Source organism: Lissotriton vulgaris, chromosome 1_2, assembly GCF_964263255.1.
Source record: "Lissotriton vulgaris chromosome 1_2, aLisVul1.2, whole genome shotgun sequence".
In the NCBI taxonomy this organism is placed as follows: domain Eukaryota; kingdom Metazoa; phylum Chordata; class Amphibia; order Caudata; family Salamandridae; genus Lissotriton; species Lissotriton vulgaris.
In genome coordinates this window covers 172,573,571-172,599,416 of record NC_141686.1, presented here as the reverse complement: position 1 = coordinate 172,599,416, position 25,846 = coordinate 172,573,571, and the positions used below count along the sequence as shown (strand labels likewise).

Sequence of the window (25,846 nt, the reverse complement as noted above, 5' to 3'; positions counted from 1 at the left end):
TCGACTCAGAAGTTCATAGCTTATTATGGAACAACAGAAACCTTATATCGCTTTCGTCAAGCTTACCAAGGGCTGGTATGATGGCGGCATCGCCTTGCCGGCCATCAGGTCATACTTTTGGGCTTCCCAACTCATGGTCCTTAATCACTGGATGCATCGACCTTTCACAGACCGTGCCTACAGAATGGACAGACATAACATGCTCCCGGGAAACTACTTAAGGGTGCTATATGGAAGACCAAGACAGGAGCCCAAATACACTCCAACCTATACTACACTCTCTAACTGGCACACCGAGAATTCAGGGTGGGGCTGGAAGGGTAAGATTACACCAGCTACTCCATTCTTAGACTCCTGTCACTTTGGTATGTTTTGGAAGCAGCCTGGTTTTGGTAAGTGGGACTTAATTGGCCTGTCCAGAGTCTGCAACTTGTGGGCCGGTGGGTGGAGTGGTGCCCTTCAGTGATTTGCAATGACAGTATCAACTGCATAAGAGAGACTTTTCGTTACCTTCAAGTGAGAAGTGCACTGACTAAAGTACTGCCCAGAGGCACTGAATTGCCGGTTTCTTCCCCTCTGGAATGTGTGCTGACTAAAGTGCTGCCCAGGGGCACTGAATTGCCTGCTTCTTCCCCTCTGAAGTGCCGGTTTGTTACCCTCTGGAATGCTTTTTGACCTGGGTGTTCCTCCTATATTCAAAGCCCTTGGCCAGAATTACAGTGGGCCCTCCAGAGACAGAACCCATACTCACCCAGCACAACCCCTGGAGTGGGTGGAACCAAATAGCAGTGCTTCCCTGGCTGGGATCAACCCCACCCTAAAAAGGCCCTGCCGCCCAGGGCACTCCCGTGCCCCATCCGGGCTTCGAGCGACCAAGTAGCAGCCAATCTCGTACGGCTGGGCGGCCTGGAGGAGAAGAAGCCAAGGGCCTAAGAGGGGACCCCTTGCTGCACTCCAACCTGGGCAAGGGTGGGGTAGGCTTCCAATCAACCTACACCCAGCACTGTTCAGGCTGCCTGGTGACAGACTGCTGATGTTCAGGTAGGGCGACCATCCCTCGTTGTCAGGTACCCGTTTTGATCCGGTCCTCTGTGGTGGGCGGAGGGGTTTGAAGACTCGTGCGGTCCCTCCCAGTTATTCCGGGAGGGACCGGTGGCAGTGGGTCTGCTGTCTGGTCCTGTTGCTCTGGGAGTGGGTGGGTGGGGGAAGACTCCCGGGTCAAGCACCTGGTAAAAAATGTTTCCTCCCAACTGTGCAGTCTGACTCCCAGTGGGAACGGTGAAATCTCTCCAGATCTGATCAGGGGACAGAGGGTGTGTATGCTGTCGGTACACCATGCCCCTGCTCCGCCAGGGGTCTGGCCTCCCCCAGCGGCTCGCCCCCGATGCTTTGGCGTTTTTTCCCAACAACGACCTCAGATCAGACATGGCGTTGAATTTAAGCATATTACTAAGCGGAGGAAAAGAAACTAACAAGGATTCCCCCAGTAACGGCGGGTGAAGTGGAAAGATCCCAGCGCTCAGGAAACTCTAATGGAGATCCTTAGCAGTCCTGACGTGCAAATCGGTTGTCCGACCTGGGTATAGGGGCAAAAGACTAATCAAACCATCTAGTAGCTGGTATCCTCCGAGGTTTCACTCAGGATAGCTGGTGCTTGGAGCCCCCAGTTTTATCTGGTAAAGCGAAAGAATTGAGGTCTTGGGGCTGAAACAATCTCAACCTATTCTCAAACTTTAATTGGGTTAGATGCCCGGTTCTCAGGCTTGGAGCTGGGATTGGAATGTGAGTGCCTAGTGGACCACTTTTGGTAAGCAGAACTGGCACTTTCTCCTCACCTGCTGCCCTGCTCGCTCTCTGACCTTATACACAACAGGCATGCAAACACGCATAGAAGCCCTGCCCGTTTGGCCCCGCACAACACAATAGCGGTATCAAACGTCTTCCCGCCCTTTCCCATTCCCAACTATGATGGACAGCTCACTGAAGGGACCTCGGCGCCTTTTGGCGCGGTGGCAAGTTACAGACACACATGGTCAGTGGAGACAAAACTTCTGTCCCTTTACGCAGCTGCAGTGAAGGAAAAGCACTATACATTTACCCAACGAGGTAGCACTTACTGATTAGCCAGTAGAAAGTACTCCAGTTGAATAGAGTGCAAATCGCAAAAAAATCCGCGAATTTGTGGTAAAATCCACAAGTTTGTGGATTTTTTTGCCATTTCGCGCTAATTTGCGGACCGCAATCCGCAAAATGTGCCCATACTTAGTATTGTGCTGCTAGAGGTTACATTTTTGTATCGGTGCAAGATGAACCAATACCAAAGCATTTGCCAATAATGTTTTCATTAATCAAGAATGAAAGTTGGAGGTTCGATACCGTGGTAGTTCCGACCATAAACTATGCCGACTAGCGATCCGGTGGCGTTATTCCCCTGATCCGCCGAGCAGCTTCCGGGAAACCAAAGTCTTTGGGTTCCGGGGGAGTATGGTTACAAAGCTGAAACTTAAAGGAAATGACGGAAGGGCATCACCAGGAGTGGAGCCTGCAGCCTAATTTGACTCAACACAGGAAACCTCACCCTTCCACGGAAAAGATACATTTACATACACACATACATTGAAAGATTGAAAGCTCTTTCTCGATTCTGTGGGTGGTGGTGCATTGCCGTTCTTAGTTGATGTAGAGGTTTGTCTGGTTAATTCCGATAATGAAAGAGACTCCTCCATGCTAACAAGGGACATGTGGTGTTCAGGCACGCGAGATCAAGCAATAACACGTCTGTGATGCCCTTCGATTTCTGGGGCTGCACGAGCGCTACACTGAGCGGATCAGTGTGTGTCAACCCTTCGCTGACAGGTACGGGTCACCCAATGAACACTGTCCGTGATAGGGATTGGGGATTGCAATTTGTTCCGAAGAACGAGACATTCCCAGTAAGTGGGGGTCATAAGCTCGATTTGATTGAGTCCCTGCCCTTTGTACACACCGCCCATTGCTACTACCCATTGAATGGGTTAGTGAGGTCCTCGGATCATCCCCGCCGGGGTCGGCAACGGCCCTAGTGGACCGCCGAGAAGACGATCAAATTTTACTATCTAGAGGGAGTAAAAGTCATAGTAACATGGTCACGTAGGTGAGGGTGGGACTGCACCTCTGTTGGACAGGGGGGTCTCTTCAGCAGTTCTGGACTCAGTGGATGATCAATGTCCCCAGACATCAAGGGAGACACATAATGGGTTGGTGAGAAGAATCATCGTCTCTGGAATCTAGGTTTTGACTATGGCGGATGTGTTTTACAGTTTTTATATTTTTTATTTTTTATTGATGTAGATATGGGCTACGCATATATTGCCTAAAGATTTTTATATACATCTTATGAAGGGCATGCATATTGGTTCTGAGGGGGGGTGGTAACAAATAGGCCGCACGTTTTGTGCTGTTTAGGCTGTGTAGTGTTTCTCTTTATATAATCTGTTTTTTTGGGGGTATTCAGGCGCACTGCAAATTTGGGGGGTGGACAGTTCTGAGTCCATGTTGTAGGGAGGTAGGGTGGGGGGTGGTTCTCAGTAGTCATTTTTTTGTGTGTTTTTATTATGTTTTTTCAGCAGTCGATTTATTGTGGTCAACTTCATACTTGTGTGGGTTGCTAACGAAGAAGCCTATGATTATCCCTTGTACAATAGTATACAGTTTAGAGCATGGTCCTTATTGTGGAGAGTTTCTGATACTTCAATAGCATCACCCTGGTTCGCGGGGTTGAGGGGCCCCACCTTATCTCACTGGATGATAGCAGCCGATAATATAGACCCACCATTGGGGTGCCTTAAACCTCTCTCATGGAATGTTAATGGTTTGGTTGATTGGATTAAGAGGGGAGTAGTGCGGCAGTACCTTAACAGCAAGCCCCTGAACACATATCCAGGGTATATCCTACTGTGCACTTAATAGGTAGAGATATAAGCTTATTGTTCATGTAGGTTTCACACGTGGTTATAGGGGGGTCGACATCCAGGTGCACTACGCCATCCCCTTTTAAGTCCAGAAAATCATGCTGGACTGTTTGGCTAGATTTGTGATGGCCTCAGGAAGATGGCAGGGTAGATCTCTTAATATCGCATCCCTATAGATCCCCCCTAAGCTTCACTTTGTTACCTTTATGGACTTGGGTACGCATCGGTTGAGTTTGCCTGAGGGAGACATGTTGTTGAGAGGTGACTGTAATGCGGCTCTGAATGAAGAATTGGATCGTATGCCTCCTAGACTAGGCGAAACAACTGGAAAACTGCTGTTGGATTTCCTTGGGGCTATGGGCATTATAGATGTCTGGCATGTCTGCAACCCCACTACTAGGCAGTATACTTTTCACTCCAGTGTGCATGAAAGTATATCCCTCATTGAGTATTTTTTCTGTAAGGCTGTTCAGCTTCCCATGTTTGACAAGCTATCCTTCCTTCCCAGGAGCATCTCCGATTATTTACCGATCGTTGCTTTTTATGGTGGCATACCTCCAGATTATTGGGACATGGTTTTTAGTCCCTTGTACCTTAGAATCCCAGAAAGAAGGACCAAGTTAAATGAGGCCACTCAAAATTACTTTGCAGAGAATGATGGTTCAGTCCAGTCAGACATGATACTTTGGGAAGCATTTAAGACCATTGTCCGTGGTTGTGGAGTGGCAGCAATAGCAGGTCACAATTAAGAAAAGTGTCAGCAACTTGAGACTGCTGAAAGAGAGACTACTACCCTTGAGCAGGAACTAGTTTCAGCGGTATGGTCGGAGGTTTCGCACAAATTGGCCATAAAGCAAAAAGAGTACAGAGATGTTGCGGAGGATTCGGCCAGGATCCAATATCGGGCCACTCAACATAGGAACTATGATATTGGCGATAAGGCCAGCAAATTCTTGGCCTGGCTCGACAGGAAAGATTTGGCCGATAGGAGGGTGGCAGAAATTATAGATGGCTGCAATGTACGCCATCACAACAGAACAGGTATCGCGGAAGCCTTTGCAACTCATTTTGTTTGAATCTATGCCCCATTATCCTCTTTCACTCAGGAGGAGGCAGCTCAGTTGCTTGCTACTTTTCCTGTGCCACGCCTGGACTCCAAGGAAGTGGTGGAGCTGGATGAGCGCTGACCACTGAGGAGGTATCTAAGGTCATACGCTAATTTCAGTTCGGGAAAGTTATGGGTCCTAGTGGACTTCCAATTAAGCTTTATAAAACCACAATTCGGATTGTTGTCCCATATTTGGTGCATATGTATGAGGCAAGTGTGCGAGAAGGTGTTATTACAGCAACACAACGGCTGGCCAATATAGTTGTCATCCATAAACAAGGAAAGCCTTCATATCAATGCTATTCCTACAGGCCTATCTCTTTCCTCCACAAATTGATCCATCAGTCGGGCTTTATGCCTACCAAAAATACTGACCTTAATTGATACTTGTATAGTGCACTACTCACCCACAAGGGTCTCAAGGCGCTTGTACGAATACCGCTGTGGAACTCATCCTGGCTTTCCCTGTGAGGCGTCCACTCCTGGGCACCCCCAAGGTGGAGGCCAGGCATCCTTAGCGTTGTGGGGGCCGTTGTGGAGATTAAGCAAGCTATTGCCCAGAGTTGCAGAGTGGGACTCCATGATTGGAATAGGCACCGAGGCGAGAATTATCAGGTTCGTGGAATTTTTGAGCCCAAGACCCGCCGAGGCGGAGAATTGAACCCTGGTCCTAGACCTCTGCATCAGGGTCTGCCGCTCCAATCATTGAGCCACACTTCTCCACCTTTTGCGCCGTTTGTTCGGGGATTCAGGGCGAGCTTCCACCATACAAGAAGATTTGGTTATTATGTCCTTGGATGCCAAAATGGCTTTCAACATGAATAAATGGGCAGTTCTCTTTGTACGCCTAAGACATATGGTTTTGGAGAATGTTTTTTGACCTGAGTGTTCCTCCTATGTTCAAAGCCCTTGGCCAGAATTACGGTAAATGGAGGTAGGTCAGTAATTTTTTAGCTGGGGCGGGGTACAAGACAAGGTTTCCCATTATCTCCTTTGTTGTTTGCATTAGCGCTCAAGCCTTTGGCGATATGGCTCAGAGGAGATCCCTTGATTTGGGGATTGAATTGGTCAACGGAGTGGATGGACAAGGTGTCCCTCTATGCCATTGATATCTTGCTTTACTTGGCCAAGCCCTGATTCTCGATCATTAGGGTACTTCACATCTTTACCCTATTCAAAAATACTCTGGCCCATTAATTGGAAAAAATCATTGGTAAGTATTGTTTCTGTATACGTGGCCATCCCCCACTCCTCCCCTCAGGTTGTGGGGTAAAAATATTTACTGAAGGCTTTCAGTACCTCGGAATATATATCAAAAAAGATGCAGGATTTTTTACCAATTGAATTTGATGCCCACCTACAAAGCCTTAGGGCGCTGGAGAACTAGTAGCACTGGACAACTCTCCCCCTTATACTTCTAGGAAGAGCAGCTCTTTATAAAATGATGGTGCTCCCTCGCGTTCCATATGTGCTCCTGAACACACCCCGCTTGGTCCCGCCCCAGTACTTTTGTTCAGTCGACTCAGAAGTTCATAGCTTATTATGGAACAACAGAAACCTTGTATCGCTTTCGTCAAGCTTACCAAGGGCTGGTATGATGGCGGCATCGCCTTGCCGGCCATCAGGTCATACTGTTGGGCTTCCCAACTCATGGTCCTTAATCACTGGATGCATCGACCTTTCACAGACCGTGCCTACAGAATGGACAGACATAACATGCTCCCGGGAAACTACTTAAGGGTGCTATATGGAAGACCAAGACAGGAGCCCAAATACACTCCAACCTCTACAACACTCTCTAACTGGCACACTGCGAATTCAGGGTGGGGCTGGAAGGGTAAGATTACACCAGCTACTCCATTCTTAGACTCCTGTCACTTTGGTATGTTTTGGAAGCAGCCTGGTTTTGGTAAGTGGGACTTAATTGGCCTGTCCAGAGTCGGCAACTTGTGGGCCGGTGGGTGGAGTGGTGCCCTTCAGTGATTTGCAATGACAGTATCAACTGCATAAGAGAGACTTTTCGTTACCTTCAAGTGAGAAGTGCACTGACTAAAGTACTGCCCAGAGGCACTGAATTGCCGGTTTCTTCCCCTCTGGAATGTGTGCTGACTAAAGTGCTGCCCAGGGGCACTGAATTGCCTGTTTCTTCCCCTCTGGAGTGCCGGTTTGTTACCCTCTGGAATGCTTTTTGACCTGGGTGTTCCTCCTATATTCAAAGCCCTTGGCCAGAATTACAGTGGGCCCTCCAGAGACAGAACCCATACTCACCCAGCACAACCCCTGGAGTGGGTGGAACCAAATAGCAGTGCTTCCCTGGCTGGGATCAACCCCACCCTAAAAAGGACCTGCCACCCAGGGCACTCCCGTGCCCCATCCGGGCTTCGAGCGACCAAGTAGCAGCCAATCTCGTACGGCTGGGCGGCCTGGAGGAGAAGAAGCCAAGGGCCTAAGAGGGGACCCCTTGCTGCACTCCAACCTGGGCAAGGGTGGGGTAGGCTTCCAATCAACCTACACCCAGCACTGTTCAGGCTGCCTGGTGACAGACTGCTGATGTTCAGGTAGGGCGACCATCCCTCGTTGTCAGGTACCCGTTTTGATCCGGTCCTCTGTGGTGGGCGGAGGGGTTTGAAGACTCGTGCGGTCCCTCCCAGTTATTCCGGGAGGGACCGGTGGCAGTGGGTCTGCTGTCTGGTCCTGTTGCTCTGGGAGTGGGTGGGTGAGGGAAGACTCCCGGGTCAAGCACCTGGTAAAAAATGTTTCCTCCCAACTGTGCAGTCTGACTCCCAGTGGGAACGGCGTCTCCTTCCTCCCACCTCTCCTGCGTCCACGGGTGGGTGAACATTTTCAAAAAGTTGCCTGTGACTGTTGTCGGTGTATCACTCGGCTTCCGCGCCGATGAAGAACACAGCTAGCTGCAAGAATTAGTGTGAATTGCAGGTCACATTGATCATCGACACTTCAAACGCACCTTGCGGCACAAGTTCCTCCCGGGGCTATGCCTGTCTGAGTGTCGCTCGATTGTCAATCGCCCTGCGGCTTTTCCGGGATGGAGCTGTGGCTGTTGCAGGGTTAGCTTTGCTTCCCTTTGTCCCTCCACAAGGTCAGACCCCCCGATCGCCCGTGGTAGGGTCCATCAATGGGTTTGGCCATGGAGGTACACTGCTGGTGCGCCTAGCTTTGCTTCCCCGCCTTGGTGGGGTTAGGGGATCCGGTGACTGGTCCACCCCGGGCCCATCATGGGGCGCCTGGCTGGATGCCATGCATGGCTGTCTGTAGTCCCTTGTGCGCCTACCTCTGCGGCCTACTTCCCGGGAAGGGTGAAATCTCTCCAGATCTGATCAGGGGACAGAGGATGTGTATGCTGTCGGTACACCATGCCCCTGCTCCGCCAGGGGTCTGGCCTCCCCCAGCGGCTCGCCCCCGATGCTTTGGCGTTTTTTCCCAACAACGACCTCAGATCAGACATGGCGTTGAATTTAAGCATATTACTAAGCGGAGGAAAAGAAACTAACAAGGATTCCCCCAGTAACGGAGGGTGAAGTGGAAAGATCCCAGCGCTCAGGAAACTCTGGTGGAGGTCCTTAGCAGTCCTGACGTGCAAATCGGTCGTCCGACCTGGGTATAGGGGCAAAAGACTAATCAAATCATCTAGTAGCTGGTATCCTCCGAGGTTTCACTCAGGATAGCTGGTGCTTTGAGCCCCCAGTTTTATCTGGTAAAGCGAAAGAATTGAGGTCTTGGGGCTGAAACAATCTCAACCTATTCTCAAACTTTAATTGGGTAAGATGCCCGGTTCTCAGGCTTGGAGCTGGGATTGGAATGTGAGTGCTTAGTGGACCACTTTCGGTAAGCAGAACTGGCACTTCGGGATGAACTAACGCCGGTTTAAGGCGCCTAATGCCGACGGTTCTTCAGACCCCAGAAAAGGTGTTCGTTGATTTAGACAGCCGGACGTGACCTTTGAATCGGAATCCGCTAAGGAGTGTGTAACAACTCACCTGCCCAATCAACTACCCCTGAAAATGGGTGACGCTGGAGCATCAGGTCCATATCGCCGGCGCTGAGAGAGCAGCAGTGGCTAAGCTGCGATGAGTAGGAGTGCCGCTGCGGTGTGCACGGAAGCCTGGGCGGGGTAGAGCTGCCACAGGTGCAGTTCTTGGTGGTAGTAGCAAATATTCAAAGGAGAACTTTGAAGGCCGAAGTGGCGAAGGGTTCCATGTGAACAGCAGTTCAACAGGGGTCAGTCAGTTCTAAGAGATGGATGAGTGGCATTCGGAAGGGATGGGCGATGGCCTCCCTTGCCGTCTGTTGATTGAAAGCAAGTCAGGTTCAGATCTCCGAACCCGGAGTGGCGGAGACGGGCGCCCTTGCGACGTCCAGTGCGATAACACAAACGATCCCGGAGATTCGGGGAGAGTTCTCTTTTCTTTGTGAAGAGCAGGGCATTCTGGAATGGGTTTGCCCCGAGAGAGGGGCATGAGCGCGGAAAGCATTGCGGTTCCCGCAGCTCTCGCTGGTCCTTGAAAATCTGGGGGAGATGGTGTAAATCTCACACCGGGCCGTAGCCATATCCGCAGTTGGTCTCCAAGGTGAACAGCCTCTAGCATGTTGGAACATTATAGGTAAGGGAAGTCGGCAAGTCCGATCCGTAACTTCAGGATAAGGATTGGACTTAAGGGCTGGGTCGGTCAGGCTGTGGCGCTAAGTGGGGCTGGGAGAGTGCCGCATCTGGACAAGGCACCTTTCTACGAGGCGGCGGCGACTCTGTAAGTGAGCTGGGCCATTCCAGTGGATCGCCCCAGCTGCAGTGGTTGCCTCTCCCCATTCCCCCTCCCCAGGGGCGTGGGGCTGGCGTTTTGCCTCAGCCAGCACCTAGCAGCTGACTTACAACTAGTGTGGACCAGGGGAATCCAACTGTTTAATTAAAACAAACCATTGTGAAGGCCTGAGGCGGGTGTTGACGCAATGTGATTTCTGCCCTGTGTTCAGAATGTCAAAGTGAAGAAATTCAATTAAATCTGGGTAAATGGCGTGAGTAACTATGACTCTCTTAACATATTCTCAGTTGTAGTGGCCTTTACCTCCCAGTGGTCCTGCCAGTAACTGCCTCTATAGTGCTAGACTCTGCATAGGCAAGTCTACGGAGACAGGCCAAACAAGGTTCTATCATGGCTGTGAGCGTGATACTGAGAAACGGCAAAGCAAACAAACACAATTCCAAATGGGGTTGTTCCTGGAGAATAAAAACCCCATTAAGGATTAAGGAGGTGCTGTCTTTTCCAGAAATCATTAATCTTCTCATCGAATTTGACAAATCAGCACCCACTTCAAACAATGCAACAAGCAACAACGATTCACATCGCGGTATAAGCCCTAATTCACCCTCCATAGCAGAACAAGACACAACAGTAGAACTCAGCGAAACAATTGAATTTGTGGACTCCTCAGCCAAGAATGACATTGTTACAACCAACATTGAAAATATACCTGATGTGTACGACGTCAGTAAAGAATTAATAATAAAGAAAACTAACTACACAAAAAAAGGCACATATTGGAAATACCAAACGAAAAAAAAGAATGTTACTTGTGTTGAGACATATTCGGAAATTTTAAAGAACTGGGAAAACATCTCCAACAAGCATAAAGGCTTCTATCTCAAAACGTATTGCTCAAAATGTGACAAAGAAGGCTAATAACACAATATTGCATGCCATTATGCCAAATGTAAAGGAAGACCTCAAAAAGGAGAGCTGCCATTCCTGTGCAGCTCCTGTGACCTCAGATTTGGAACAAAGATTGGAGTTTCACAACATGCTCGGTATGCGTATCAAAGAGCGCAAAATGAAGCTGAACTAGCAGCTCTAGCAATCAGCAAACCATCAAAAATATGGTCACAGGAAGAAATACTGCTATTAGCAGAATTGGAAAAAAGTGTATGAGAACAAGAGAAATATCAATGCACTGATGGTTCCACATTTTGACAATAAAAGCAGAAAACAAATTGCAGAAAAAAGAAGAGATAAAAGTAAAAAAACTGGCAAAAGATGTACTGCAAGCATCAAGTATGTCTGAAAACGACTCTTGCGATGCACCAAAGGTTACAGTGGAAGTAAGAACAGAAAAGCGCAGAGACTTTATCAATCACAAACGTGGGCAAAAAATCAAGAACTTTGATGGGCTGGAGGATAGACTCACAGAAGTCGAGAAGTACACCCAAAATATAGAGCAAAAGGATACTGCTATGGATCTGATAGATGAGGTAGTGATTTATATCTCAGAAAACACCACTGATATAAGTCCTGTACCAGCAAATCATTGAGAACCAGCAAGAAAACTCAATAAGGAGCCTATGAACTCTGCTCAAGATGAGCACCAGAGTGCCCCAGTAGAAAATAAGATCACAAAGAAAGACAAGAAAAACGGAAGGCTTAATGGGACACACAAATAAATTATGCAAAAGCAAAGGGCAGCTATAAAGAATACCAGGCAATGTTTAAATGAGACAAAAAGATAATTGCTGTGATTATCACTGATGGGGAAGAAGATGCACTTGCCAAATCAGTGGTGATGAATTTTCCAATACTAAAAAGTCATGATTGAAAACGAAAAACACAAAATTCATACTGATTGATTGGATACCGGATGAATGGGAAATTAGAAATGTATGTAATGAAATTACACTGCTTGAAATAACTAATGCCTTCAATGACACAGATTTAAAGAAAGCAATAGGGCCTGATAAGATTGGTCTGAATGACTTGAATAAAGTACATAAGAGGCAAACAAGACTGCTACCCAGAATGCTATTGTCTTGGTTATCGATCAGAAGAGTACCAGAAAGTATCAAAAAGAACCGGTTGATATTGATACCTAAGAATGTACCAATTAGCGAAGTTAAAATCAGTAATTGGCATCCAATTACCATCAGTACTGCATTCGTGAAGTTATTCACAAAAATACGAAATAAGAGACTCTCAGTTTTTGTTGAATTGAATATGAGACAAAAAGGCTTCATGAAGGTGAGGGTTGTTTTGAGAATGTGACTCTTATGCAAAATATAATAAAAACAGTCACTCATTAGCAGTAGTGTTCATAGTTATCTCAAAAGCCTTTGACTATGTCAGCCATGATCACATTCTACAGAGTCTCCCAAGGCACAGAGGGGCATATTATCAAGCCTGTTCGCTAAATTATCGCCGCTTTATCGGCCGAAAACGGCCGATAAAGCGGCGATAACGGGCTTGATAATATGCTCTATGGAATTCCAATCGAAGCACATGTTAGATGTGAAGACATCTAACATGGGCTTCGATTGGAATTCCACAGAGCATATTATCAAGCCCATTATCGCCGCTTTATTGGCCGTTTTCGGCCGATAAAGCGGCGATAATTTTAGCGCACAGGCTTGATAATATGCCCCAGAGTTCCATCACACATCAGAGACATAATAAAAGACTTATACACTGACTCAACAGTGTCTTTCAAAGGAAAGAACAACAAAGCAACTCCTGAAATATGTTTTGATTTGAGTTTTTTAGCAACATGTGATTGGAGAAAAGAAGAATTTGAGAAATGGGCAAATCTCCCTGTCCAAGGTGATGGTATAAAATACTTAGCAAGTAATCCAACCTCAAATTTCTGGATCAGCAAGCATAACAAAATGAAAGAAAATTAATATATAGTTGCACTGATGTTAAGAGCGAATTACTTATATACTAGAGAAACCATCACTAGGGGAAGAAATCCTACATTTGCTACATATAGATACTGTAAAGATGTTTGCGAAACAATTTCACATATCTCAGGTGCACTTCCCAAAACCAAGTACATTAGGATTAAAAGACTTAAGGAATTTCTGGAATTGCTCATTGACAGAGCAAAAAGGTGTGGTTGGATGGGATATAGGGAACCTCATGTTAAGAATAATAAATTTGAACTAAGAAAACCAGATGTACTGTTTACCAAAAATGGTACAGCTGTAGTAATTGATGTTACAATTCATTATGAAAACTCACAGAATTCCCTTGAATTCACGTTTAAGAGGTAAATTAATTACTATCAGGATCTGTCAAAATGTTTGCCTTACTACTTTAATGAACACCCTTAAAATGTGCCAAGTATTCATGGACAAATAAATATAAAGCTTATGTTGAGATGTACACTTTCTTGCAGCACACATCACCCTTAAAAAAGCATATTGTTTGAAACTGTTACACACAATTTAGTATAGGTGTGAATTTTATAGATGTGATTTTCTAGGATTTTATAGATGTGCATTTTCTAGTTAGATGTGCAATTTATAGATATGTATTTTTATAGATGTGTGCTTATAACAATTTAGATACAAATGTGTACATCATGATTATTGAAGTGTCTTGAATGATGAATAGGTCTTAAATAATTACATACACATAATCACCACAGACCACATATTGATTATTGATGTCCTGCTAATCATACTTTAACTGTTTGTAGACAATTTTAAATTGTTGGAACAGTACTGCAGGTCGTACTATCTCTGGGCTCGAGCTCCACCCAGAGGGCCACGGGGTGCGTGAGCCCCCCAACCTGCAAGTCAGCCCAGGGTTTGGGTGCTGAGGACGGGGATCCACTGGGGCCCAGGGAGGCTCTCCCCAGCCTGGCTAGGGTTTGGAAGCTGTGATCAGGCCCAGAGCTTGATCTCCGCCCAGCGTGCCCTGGTATGCGGGATTCCCCCGTTCTGCAAGCCAGCCAAGGGTCTGGTGCTGGGGACAGGGCTCCACCGGGGCCCGGGGAGACTCTCACCAGCTTAGCTAGGGTTTGGAAGCTGGGACAGGGCCCGAAGCTTCAGCGCTGTCCAGCGGGCGCTGGGGTGTGGGATCTCCTGTCCTGCAAGCCAGCCAAATGTCCAGGTCCTGGGGATGAGGTCCACCGGGGCCTGAGGAGGCTGTCCCCAGCCTAGCTAAGGTTCATAAACTGGGACCAGGCCTGGGGCTCAAGCTCCACCCAGAGGGCCCCGGGGTTCGGGAGCCCCCTGTCCTGCAAGCCAACCAAGCGTTTGGGTGCTGGGGATGGGGATCCACCGGGGCCTGGGGAGGCTCTCCCCTGCCTGGCTAGGGCTAGGAAGCTGAGACTGGGCCAAGGGCTTGAGCTCCATCCAGTGGGCCCTGGGGTTTTGAGCCCCCCATCCTGCACGGCAGCCAAGGGTCTGGGCGCTGGGGACGGGGTTCCGTCAGGGCCTGGAGAGGCTTTCCCGGGCCTAGCTGCATTCAGAAGCAAGGACCGGGCCAGGGTGTGGGGGTGGCTAGCTAACTCCTCTCCACTGGTGGGGCAGAGTTCTCTGTCCACCCCTAGTATTCTCTGTATATTTCTCTGAGACTAAGTGAGCACGAGTGACTGAGCAAAAGATTCTGTACTGTTTTCGCAATCCCTGAGTAATCAGGGTTGTCATGTTCAGTGGTTGCCAGAAACTGTTAATTTCCTGATAGATTAAGGGGGCTTACAGTGGCGCTGTGAGCTAGCTGGTCTAAAGTACGATATATCCTGTGGGGGTGTCCGGAATCAGTCTTGACACCAAGCCCTTAGTTTATGTTGTCCAAACAATGTGCAGAGCCTGTGGAGTAGTAGGACTTACATGACACAAACCACTGTAGAGTACATCATCACGTAACCCTGTCCACCACCAGCAGCATCAACCTTCTTATAAAACAGAGCCCCTTACCACAGATGACAGTGACAGAATCACGCAGACCATCCATTCTGGGTGCCCCACAGAACCCTGCCCCCACTACCTGTACATCCTGGGAAGCACATTGTTCAGTGCCAACCTCATCATCATCATTAACTCATCCATCCTCTGTGGAAACTTCACGGACAGCTGGAAACATGCAGAGGTCACAGCACTCCTGAAGAAACCCTTGGCCAACCAAAAAGATCTCAGCAACTAAAGCCACATCTTGCTGCAGCCTTTCCCGGCAAAACTCCGGGAGAAAGAGATCAAAAAGCATCTCTCTGACAATCTTGAACAGCTGGGTCTGAATTGAGGTGGCAAAGTGAGCTAAAGAATGATGATGGATTCAACCCAGATCTGTGACTGGGGGCGAGTGTCTGAAAAGTTTCAGCACTCCGTCAATCATCTCCTTGTGTTTGCTTTGTTCACCATGAGTTGGCAGGGTATGCCTATATGTGGGTTCCTTGCTCACTTTGCAACTGGATTCAAACTATCCTGGCTGATCAAGGGTGTTACCCAGAAATAGGTACCAGGATGCGTGTTTCCGGTTCAGGCTGGACTGTTCCCAAGAGGCACAGTGCCAAGACTGATTTGCATATAGCTGGTTCTGAACTGAGGTGGTGAATTGAGCTAAAGAATGATGATGGCTTCTGTGACTGGGGGTGAGTGTCTGACAAGTTTCAGCACTCTGTCCATCATCTCCTTGTGTTTATCGTGTTCATTTTGAACTGCACCACCTACAGTCAATGTGCTGCAGCAATCAAAGCACAGAAACCGCACGCCTGGCAGCAACAGATAACAAATGATCCATCATGGACAGAGGACAAACTAAACATCCCATCCTACTCAACCTCTCAGCAGCGTTCAACACTGTTTCTCATGGCACCTTCATCACCAGACTCCAGAGATCAGGAATCCAAAGGTCCACCCGGATCTGGATTGCCTCCTTCCTCTCCCTCAGAACACAATGAGTCAGATGCTCCACTTTCACCTCTGAACACAACAAGCCCACCTGCAGAGTCCCCCAAAGCTCCTCCCTTAGCCCAAGCCTGTTCAACGTGTACATGGCACATCTCTCCTGCTTCATCCCAACCCATGGCATTAACATTGCCTCCTAAATCAGTGACACTCCATTCCTACTCGTCCAACATGAGCAGCACCTGCATGTCCAACGTGGCCAACTGGATGCCAGAGAACTGCCACAAACTAAACAAGGACATGACCGAGATCATGATCTTCAGAGTTAAGAGCACCTCCTGGGACTCCTGCTGGTGGCCACCTGACCTGAGTCCCACGCCCACTCCCAGACACCACACCAGAAACCTCGGCATCCTCAGAATGCTTTGCAAGATTTTGAAATGACTCCCCATGCACACAAGAGACATGGACACCCGTTCCTCAAAACCAGCAGACTAGACTACGGCAACTTACTCTGCAACAGCATCTTCAAGTAACTTTCACAAAGACCACAGACCATAAAAACACCACTGCCAGCCTCTTCCTAGAGGTCCCCAGAAGCGTCCACATCACTTCAAAGCTCGTTGTTCTACACTGGCTACCCATCCAGAAATGCTGCAAATTCAAGCTGCTCATCCATGCCTACAGAGCGCCCCTCGAACCAGGACCAGCATACCTCAATGACTGACTCCAACTCTACCAAACCTCCAGAGAACTTCGCTCCATCCCTCTCTCCTTTGCACAAATCCCCCACATCCGCAGAAGCAAGAATGCGTGCTTTCACATTCATCACTGCCGAAAGCTGGAACGAACTTCCTCAAAGTCTCAGGACCGCCACCCCTCTTTTCAACCTCCGCAAGGAAATGAAGTCAAGGCTGTTCAATTAGGAGCACCACTGGTCCTCACTCCTCCTCTATCACATGGATACCCTCATGGGTGATAAGTGCACCATTCAAATCTAAATACCATACAATAACAATAGATGAAAGCCTCAATATATCTATCCAATTCACCTTTCCTCAGTCTGCCACATGCTTACTGTTCATGCCACCTCTCCCCAAACTCTGCGTACTTGAATTTCGCTTTATTAGCCCTCTGTAACATGCATTTACCTCCACTGTGTTCTTACTTTGCTGACCTGTATCTCTCTTCTTCACTTCCAAAATACTGCTTATGTTGTTAATAACCAATTTGTCAACCGTTTCCGTTATCATAATCCTTCCTGCCCAAACCATATACTTAATCTATCTGCTTAGAATCTCTTCTTTCTCCTTCACCTCCCCATCTGGTATTCCCATGACTACATGCCCACACCACAGCGCACCTCAAACAGTTATCATTCTTTTTATTACAGTGTCTCTTACTTGGTTTTGCAACCTCACTGCACAGCTTGAACAGTCTCTAACCTGTGGCGTTTCCATTATTTTAGTGAACAGCTTCTTCCTAACATAATTCCGATTTCCAAACATCCCTCCCTGTTGTACACACATACTTTTTGCCTTTTGTGATTTGTCTTAGTGCCCCCGCCCTTGGAGAGGGAGTACTACCAGAGCATCCACCGGGATTGCGACAAAAAAATACATGAGAAGCAGGGCTAGATATCCAACCAGTGAAAAATCAGACAAACAAAACTTAAAGGTGTTTTTGAATCACAAAACAAATGTGTGTGAAGAATTACTAAAAATAATTATCGACAACCATATAGCTTTGTTTTCAGACGTTCATTTATTTTATGATTTTTTGTTTGCCATATTTATCTTTACATAGTGCAATTGTGGTTATACAATGATGGACAACATTTTCAGAAATCACATATATATTCAACATTATTTTCAAAACGTATTGATAGATCACATATAGACCTTACTACGCAAGACATTTCTAATCACAAAACAAAAATAAGACATTATTAACTAATTAAGACCACAATTTCGGAACAATGTATCCGTAATGGTTATAGTATTACATTAATGGTATTTAATCCACATGCAAGGTAGCCTTGAGAGAAAACAACTAACTCTCTTTTGTGTCATCCTATTTGTTTTAATCAGCATGAACAATTCTAAATATTTATCTCTGTTGGCTCCTTTCGATCAAAAAAGAGTTGACCCGTTTCTACCTGTATGGTTTGAAAGGCTTCATCAGGACCAGTAGTTGATAGCTGACTGTAATTCTTAAAGCAAAAATATTGTACCTAATACATATATTTACATTTTCTTTTATTTCTAGTTACTTTACGATAGAACACTAGCGTAAGTAAACCGACATTATCAGTGGAAAGTAGGAAAATTGGAGCGCTGGTATACATGCGCATTGATAGATGCCTAAAAAAACGTGGCTATATGTAGCACCTTGAGCTGCTTATGGTGAATATCTAGCCAACAAGAGGAGCTATCTGAGAGCCTGCATGCCCAAACCTAAATACCAATCTGGGAATTGCTTAGTAAATCTCAGAAGCCCTTTATATACAGATTGCGGAGCAAATATGCAAGCGACCCATCATGCATAAGGAAAAGTGAGTGCCAAGAGTGCTGTGCATCCATATGTGTGTGCCTGAACCTTAGCCCATAGTGATTCATGATAAGAATCGATGATTTAAGTATGCAAACATTACCTTGATATGGTGCTTTGTTTAGCACACCCTGTGTTTTAAAGAGTATACTAAACTTATCAGAGCACAGTACTAAACATTGTGTATATATAGATTTACAAATCACACCTTAGGAAATTACACAACATGCAATACGTCCTCCCAGAGCAGTAGAGGTTCAAAATTTCCATTGTCTCAGTACAACTGATTTGTCCTCAGAACTTCAGTGTGAAATAATTAGATTTTCCACAAGTGTAAATGTATTGATTGCATCCCCTTGTAGGATATGATTCGTGCTACAGAGCGTTCAATTGCAAGCATTGTAATCTACCTCCTACAGCCCATTAATATTTAAGTAAATAAATAATGTCTGGATGCTTTATGTTGTATCTGTGGGTCCCATTTATAAAAGAACCTGCACATGTACTCACATTGGATTAAGCTGATATAGTGCTTGCATTTCTGATTTTTTTGACAATTTTCAAAGAATTCCAAGAGTACTTCTGGTAACCTGTGACTGTCGCAGATTCATGCAAGTTTTCACATGGGTAAACCTTTTCACATACCGATATGTAATACTGAAATAATCCACTTTTACTTATTTATTCGTGTTTGTACACAGGGAAAGGAATTTTCCTGTGAAGATGAGACATGATTTCTTGTACACGCCCACCAATGTTGGGGTGTCCCTCACTTTCCACCCTACACACCTATTCACTCCTGTCCTCAATATTCAGAGAGGGAAATTACCAGTAGAACACGTGTAAAAGGATTATTAATAGCAGAAGACCATACGTTTGTGGCTGTTAACCATCCTATGCAGCTGTGTCCCAACAGAGTAGCCCACAAATGTACCCTTATAAGCGGATTTGCTCGTACAGAAATCTCATCACACTGAATAGCTGGTAGAGATTTCTGTATTAGCAAATCTATTTATTAGTGCAAAATCACAAACTGTGAACCTATAACGAAGATTTGCACTCATAAATTAATCTGTTAGCGCACCAATTTACAACTTAGGTGCACAAACACATTGTGTATTGGGTCATGTGCTATTAGCTCACACTAGATCATCTTCTCAATCAGGCCTATATTCATTGATCCGGTATTTCAGAAAACATTTGTTCTGCTCTATTTATCCAAGGTTTTGTTTTTTTTGTCCTAGAAAGTTTACATAACTGACTTTAATGACTGCATCTTCTCTACTTTGCGGTTTCTACAAAATATCACTTCTTTTCTAGGTCTCTTGAAGGAATTGTGAGAGGTCCCTGGCCTCTTCTGTCCTGCCTTCTCGCTCAAACATACGAATTATTTTTGACAACTCATTTTTACATTTATTTCCACTCTTTGTTTCACTAGACATTTTGAAGCCCTTTGCAAATACGTTGACTGCATCCTTTCGCAAATGTTTCGTATAAAGTAGAAATCGCCCAAAGCTGACATAAAAAGCTTGTTGACATTTCTCACTGGTATTAGGGAGTTCCCTCTCTAGATTATCATATATCTCTTGCTGGTAGGCCTCTTGGTTAATCGCTCCATACATTTCTGCTAAGCCAATTTTTGCAAAGATACAAAGTGGATCCAATTCAATGGCACGTTTGTAAGCCTGGACCCCTGCTGCCATAGCATTTTCTGAAGGCAAAATCTTTTCCTTTATGTTCTTTAGACATTGTCTCCGGTAGAAAAAGCCCAGGTCTCTATAAAGAAGAGAATGTTCTCCATCCATGGATATGGCTTTCTCTAGAATGTCACGGATTCTTTCTTCGTTTTGTGGTATGAAGATGTGTGTCATTTTCCTCAGGACCTCAGGATCGCGACTGTTCTGCACCACATTTTCTGCAAGCTCTTGCGCTTGATCGTAGTCTGAATCCTTAAGCAGCAGAGCCAGGTAGGCCCTACACTCATAATTGATAGGCTCTTGGTTGATGATTTCTTTAAGTTTGGAAATAGCTTCTTCTTTCAGTTCTCTGGCTGCACCGTTGCTTTGGGCCACTGCATAACGTGCCATAGCCAGCCCAGCACTGAATTCCACGTTTTTGGGGTTTCCTGACAATGCTGCCTGGAAATAGCTTGCTGCCAGCTCACCGCATCGAAAACCAATCGCCATTAGGGACCAACCAATCATTCCACTAATCTCAGGAGTAGTTGGTGTAGAATGAGGAAGGAGAAGACGAATTGTGTCAGATATGTCGAGGTAGTGCCCTACCATCTCATAGTTGCACAAGTGATAGTAGATCCAGGCGTAGTTTCCAGAGATGACCAACTTAGGCCCTATCAAGCTGGCTTGTTGACCTTCTCCCAAACACTCTTCAGCTGTCCTAAGACTTTCAAGGGCCTCCTGGTATCTTCCTTCCCGCTGGTGCATATAGGCCTGGAGTGTGTAAAAGGTGGAACGGTTGTTGTAAGGCGTGTGTTGAAGTCTGTTGTTCAAAGCTTTTTTCACGTGTCCTATATCAATTTTGTCATGTTCCTCAAGACTCCAGGTGAAGTGACACTGAAGTTTCTCCAGTCTCTCCTTCAAAGGCATGTTTCTGCAATGAAAAGAGGGTCAGGGAGAACATGTTATAAATCTCTCTCTTCTTGGGAACAGTCAGCTGGACTTGTCAGCTTTGCAGGCATTTATTTCTTTTCCACAACGTGTGTGCATCATTCGTTTTGCCTTCAAGTATGTGTATATGATTGTATATATGAGAGTTACTGTTAAGAAGAAGGCTGGGTTCAGTTGCTTGGGGCAGTGGCAGGTGGTGAAGGTTAAAACAGTTGGGGGGGGGGGGGCAAAACCTGGCACAATTGTATGGGGTCAATGAGGGATAAGACTTAAAGGGAATCTGGGGGACGGAGGCAAGGGGTCACTCTGGCTGAGAAAATGTTTTTAAAAAAATGGAGAGCCAAATTGTGCATTTTACTTTACAGCTACACAAAAAATGGATTAACAATCAATGCGTTTTCCAGGCATTTATAATTGGACATTAATGGGGTATTCCAAAACATCAAGCAGACTCACCTCTATCTAGGGGTGTGTGGAGGTTCCCCTCCATGGGAGAGAAAAACATGGGGCCCAGTCAGTGCCTTTCACTGCATGATATCTCAAAGACAGAGACTAAAACACAATTTGCTCACATAATCTGGTTTGACAATTCATAAAAGATATGAATAATAAATGAATGAATGAATGAAATGGCATTTATATTCAGCACATACAGAAAACAACTACTTCTGGAATGAAGTGTTTTTGTACTAAGCATCTGGAAGGACCTTGCAACCTCATACATCCTTTTTTCCCCTACCCTGACTATTCTTGAACAGCACCAGTCACATAGGTAAGTACTATTGCTCTCTGTTGAGGGTGTTAAAATTAAGTCATAAGGTGGTAATTGTTTGTGAAACAACTATAGGCTGGAGTCAAGGATGCGATGATGAGGGGAAATAACAGTTCTGTAGTGGTGACATTTGGTAAAAGGGGGAGATTAGTTCAAGTGATCCCCAGTTTCCTCCACAGCAGGCATACATGCTTCCTGTCTTTGCTTAAGGCTTTGTTTTCATGCAGATTGCAGGCAAGCAACAGGCGTTAATGTCAGCATTCGAAGACATCTAATTAGCTAAGGACTTTCAACGTGTGCTAATATGAATGATAATCTACTTGTAAGGGGAATGTTGAAAAAATGAAATTACACAGACTGCTCAATGACAGGTTTTAAACGTCAGTTTATCCCTCAGGTTAGACAGTTCTTACAGGCTCAAGCACTTACTATTCAGAAAGCAAATAAATAACATTTGTAAACGGCTTCCATTTGTATACATGCTGTGACAGCAATTGTATTCACTAATTTCACAATTTGTAAAAGTTTGATTACTGACAAGTCACATGTATACCAACGAGCTCATTACCCCTAAATACTTCCAAAGCCCAAACGTTTGACGGGTCATAAAAGGGTGTCACTGGTGTTTTGATACATTTCGCAATACACATTTTTTGGGTACCAAGTGAAAATAGTTGTGCACACCCAACATAAATTGACACAGAAATAAGGAATTTGTAAGAGTGCAAATAAGAATATTTGTTTAAATGGGTGCTCAGTTTATTGGGTATGCAGCTACCCCAGTGGTCTCCAAGTTGATGCACTAAAGTTCGATAGCATATCTAAATATTTGCTTGCACACCAAATCTAGTAGTGCAGTTTGATAAAAGCTGATTCAAAGCAAGTCCACAAAGAAGCTTAAGCAGTTTTCTTTTATTTCAGACTTTCAGCCAATATATGAACTCCATGTGTTTCGTCTACGGGGTATGTTCCCAATGACTTCTTCAGGGCTACAAAAGCCATATCTAAATATTTTTGACCTACATAATCACATGTTCTAGTTTGACTATTTGTAGAGCGCACATCTCACTCTAGAGGGTATCCAGGCATGATATGAGAGTGCACTGGGCTGGGCAGGTCTGAGGTCTAGGTAAAGCCTCACTCTTCAGTTTCTGGTAGAATCCAGGGACTGGAGAGGTGGCTCTGATGTGCAGGGAAAGGTTGTTCCAGGCTATTGTTTGGGTGTGAGTGATGAAAAGGTGTAACCGCCGGCTCTGACTCTGTGGATGCAGAGTATGTCAATAAGCTGAAGGCTGTCTGAACATAACTATATCAACATAAACCTATCTTTTACCTCTGACTTAGTATCGGTCTCTTCTGTTAGCCCTCTGCCCTCTTCTGCAGCCTTCTCTTTTTTCTGCCAGTTAGTGCTGGCACGCCCTCTTTGCTTGGGCAGCTATGCGCTTTGTAAAACTCAGTAACATAACATAACATAACATAACATAGGTTTGTGGTCGGGGATTGGAAATTGATGCATCTGTTACGGTAAGATAGAACAACATTGTGCAAGGCTTTTTATCTGTGTCTGGGGAGCAAGAAGAGAGTGTGTTTATGAACATGGAGCCAGTTGAGCCCTTTGAGGTCTGATGTGATGTGTGTGCAGGGTAGGAGCCTTCGTGTGAGTCTGGCTGTTGTGTTTTGTATGCATTCTATGTGTGACAAATATATTAGAACCACCACCAGTGCAAGAGCCATATGAAATACTCTATTGTACCAAAGCATCCCAGATTCATTCAACTGTGATACGTATAACGTGGAGTCTGTCAGAGCTCATCTATGAACGGAAGGCAGCACAGCTGGGAAACAGCAGGAGGCAATCACTGCTCACTTCTTCTGACTTGAGAAGTGTATCATGAAGGAAGGTGTTAGTTGGGAGGTATAAGCGCAGCCTGAGTCTGCATGAGAGATAACCTTTCCTTATTAAACTGATTGCTCCTGGAGGAGTGTAGCGTGATTGACGCCAATGTTCTAGTTTATTAAGAACATTAATGCAAATTGCATATGGTGCGGCTGACATTCAGACACAGGGAGACGCAGGAAAGTGCTGTGTACCGTGGACCTTGCATGAGGAAAAACTGTTAGATTTTTTTTTAGTTCACCCTGCCCTGAAGTTAAACAGGTGACCGTGATGGAAGCCTCCATATTTCAACAAAGGTGGATGTTTAAAATACCACCTTTGCTTCCTTGCAGTTTAATCCTTTCAATAAAGCCCTTGGCTGTGTTCTTAGATCTTGCCAGATTTTAAAGTTCCCACCTATTCCCGTTCTTATTCTGGAGTCCTTAAACTAGATGCAGTATCACATTTGAATAGGGTCCAAAAGCAAGCAAGAAAAATCAAAATAACATTATCTAAAAAATGAACTTTTGAAGCTTACCTCTCTTTGCAACTCCTTGCAGCCACTTTTTGTCTTTACAGAATGTAGATGTAGTGCCTGTGACCTGTTTATATATATTTGCTGAAGGTGTAGGAATGGCTCAGACTCCTCCCATTGGTTGAAAGTTCGCCCTTGCCTGCAATTCTCTCAATTGTAGTACAAATCACACAGTGACTTTCTTAAACTGAATTCATGTTTTCTATGCCAGGGAAACTGAAAGTTGGCATCCTCAGACCCCAGCTCGTTCTGGTGGCATAGGGGACCAATGCCTCCACTGCAGGGGTCTGTGCTTGACCTGATGGTCACAGGTTCAAATTCCTGCATGTCTTTCATCCCTCTGAGGTTCATAAAAAGAGTACCATTGAGTTAGATAACAATAAACATCTGTTGTTCAGCGCCAAGATACCTGTTGCAGTGAACATGAGATTTACAAATACATATTATCTAATGAAGCCAAGGGCCTGTATCTGCCACTATTTCTGAGCTGTACTAGCTGCAAATCAAGCAATAACTTGGTGGGCCACCAGAGCTCATCATAAGATTGCTCCAGACATTCCCCTGCACTGTAAGCTAGTAATGGCTATCTACCCCACTGCTTGGTAAATAGTGAATTTTCCCTCCTATTAACTTGACCCTAGTTAAATAGCAAACATTATTAACTATTTGGCCAGCAACCTTGGGAATAACAGACAAGAATTACTATTTACCCTGCTGCTACCTAAAAGTAGAGATTCTGCACTGTTTGGCTGAGAGCCGTGCAAATAACAAGGACATTTCAATGTTTACCTGGCCACTGGCTAAATAGCAGAGGTTTTGTATTATTTGGCAAAAAATCGACTCATTACTCAGCTGCTTGCAAAGTAGCAGAAATGTAGGTATGTAACTGTTGCCACGCATCTTTTAACACGAAATACTGTTACAACAAAACTATTACCACGCAGGACCCTTTACAACGAATACCTTTACAACGCATTACACTACAACCCAGATACTATTACAACGCATACCATTACAACGTAAGTATAGGTAAGTTTATCTTTTTTTAAAAACATTTATTAGGGGTATTGGGTTTGGGTTTTGGGGTACAGGGGTATTTTTAGGTTTCAGGGTTGGGTTTGGGTTTTGGGGTACAGGGGTATTTTTAGGTTTCAGGGCTGGGATTGGGTTTTAGGGTACAGGGGTATTTTTAGGTTTCAGGGCTGGGTTTGGGTTTTGGGGTACAGGGGTATTTTTAGGTTTCAGGGTTGGGTTTGGGTTTTGGGGTACAGGGCTATTTATAGGTTTCAGGGTTGGGTTTGGGTTTTGGGGTACAGGGGTATTTTTAGGGTTCAGGGCTGAGTTTGGGTTTTGGGGTGAAGGGGTACTTTTAGGGTTCAGGGCTGGGTTTGGGTTTTGGGGTACAGGGGTATTTTTAGGGTTGAGGGCTGGGTTTGGGTTTTGGGGTACAGGGGTATTTTTAGGGTTCAGGGATGGGTTTGGGTTTTGGGGTACAGGGGTATTTTTAGGGTTCAGGGCTGGGTTTGGGTTTTGGGGTACAGGGGTATTTTTAGGGTTCTGGGCTGGGTTTGGGTTTTGGGGTACAGGGGTATTTTTAACATATATATTTACAAATTATTAAACAAAAATTAATATAATTAATTAAAATATGTAATAATAAAATATTTAATAATTAATTAAAATATTTAAATAATTATTAATTACATTATTTAAAAATATTATATACTTACCTATACTTACGTTGTAATGGTATGCATTGTAATAGTATCTGCGTTGTAGTGTAATGCGTTGTAAAGGT

The 25,846-nt window shown here is 45.2% G+C and overlaps 1 protein-coding gene and 2 pseudogenes across 1 annotated transcript; 2 read left to right on the top strand and 1 right to left on the bottom strand.

Annotated features, from left to right (window-relative positions):
- Positions 1-7,918: 7,918 nt before the first annotated feature.
- Positions 7,919-8,071, top strand: LOC147734785 (5.8S ribosomal RNA; annotated as a pseudogene).
- Positions 8,072-8,524: 453 nt separating this feature from the next.
- Positions 8,525-9,664, top strand: LOC147734784 (28S ribosomal RNA; annotated as a pseudogene).
- Positions 9,665-17,461: 7,797 nt separating this feature from the next.
- On the bottom strand, positions 17,462-24,081 carry LOC147734783 (interferon-induced protein with tetratricopeptide repeats 5-like). The gene is made up of 2 exons (XM_086953061.1): positions 24,052-24,081; positions 17,462-20,848 (listed from the first exon to the last, which is right to left on the bottom strand). Exon 2 carries the CDS (start codon positions 20,842-20,844, stop codon positions 19,555-19,557), a length of 1,290 nt encoding a protein of 429 aa, XP_086809187.1. The 5' UTR covers positions 20,845-20,848; positions 24,052-24,081; the 3' UTR covers positions 17,462-19,554.
- Positions 24,082-25,846: the final 1,765 nt, after the last annotated feature.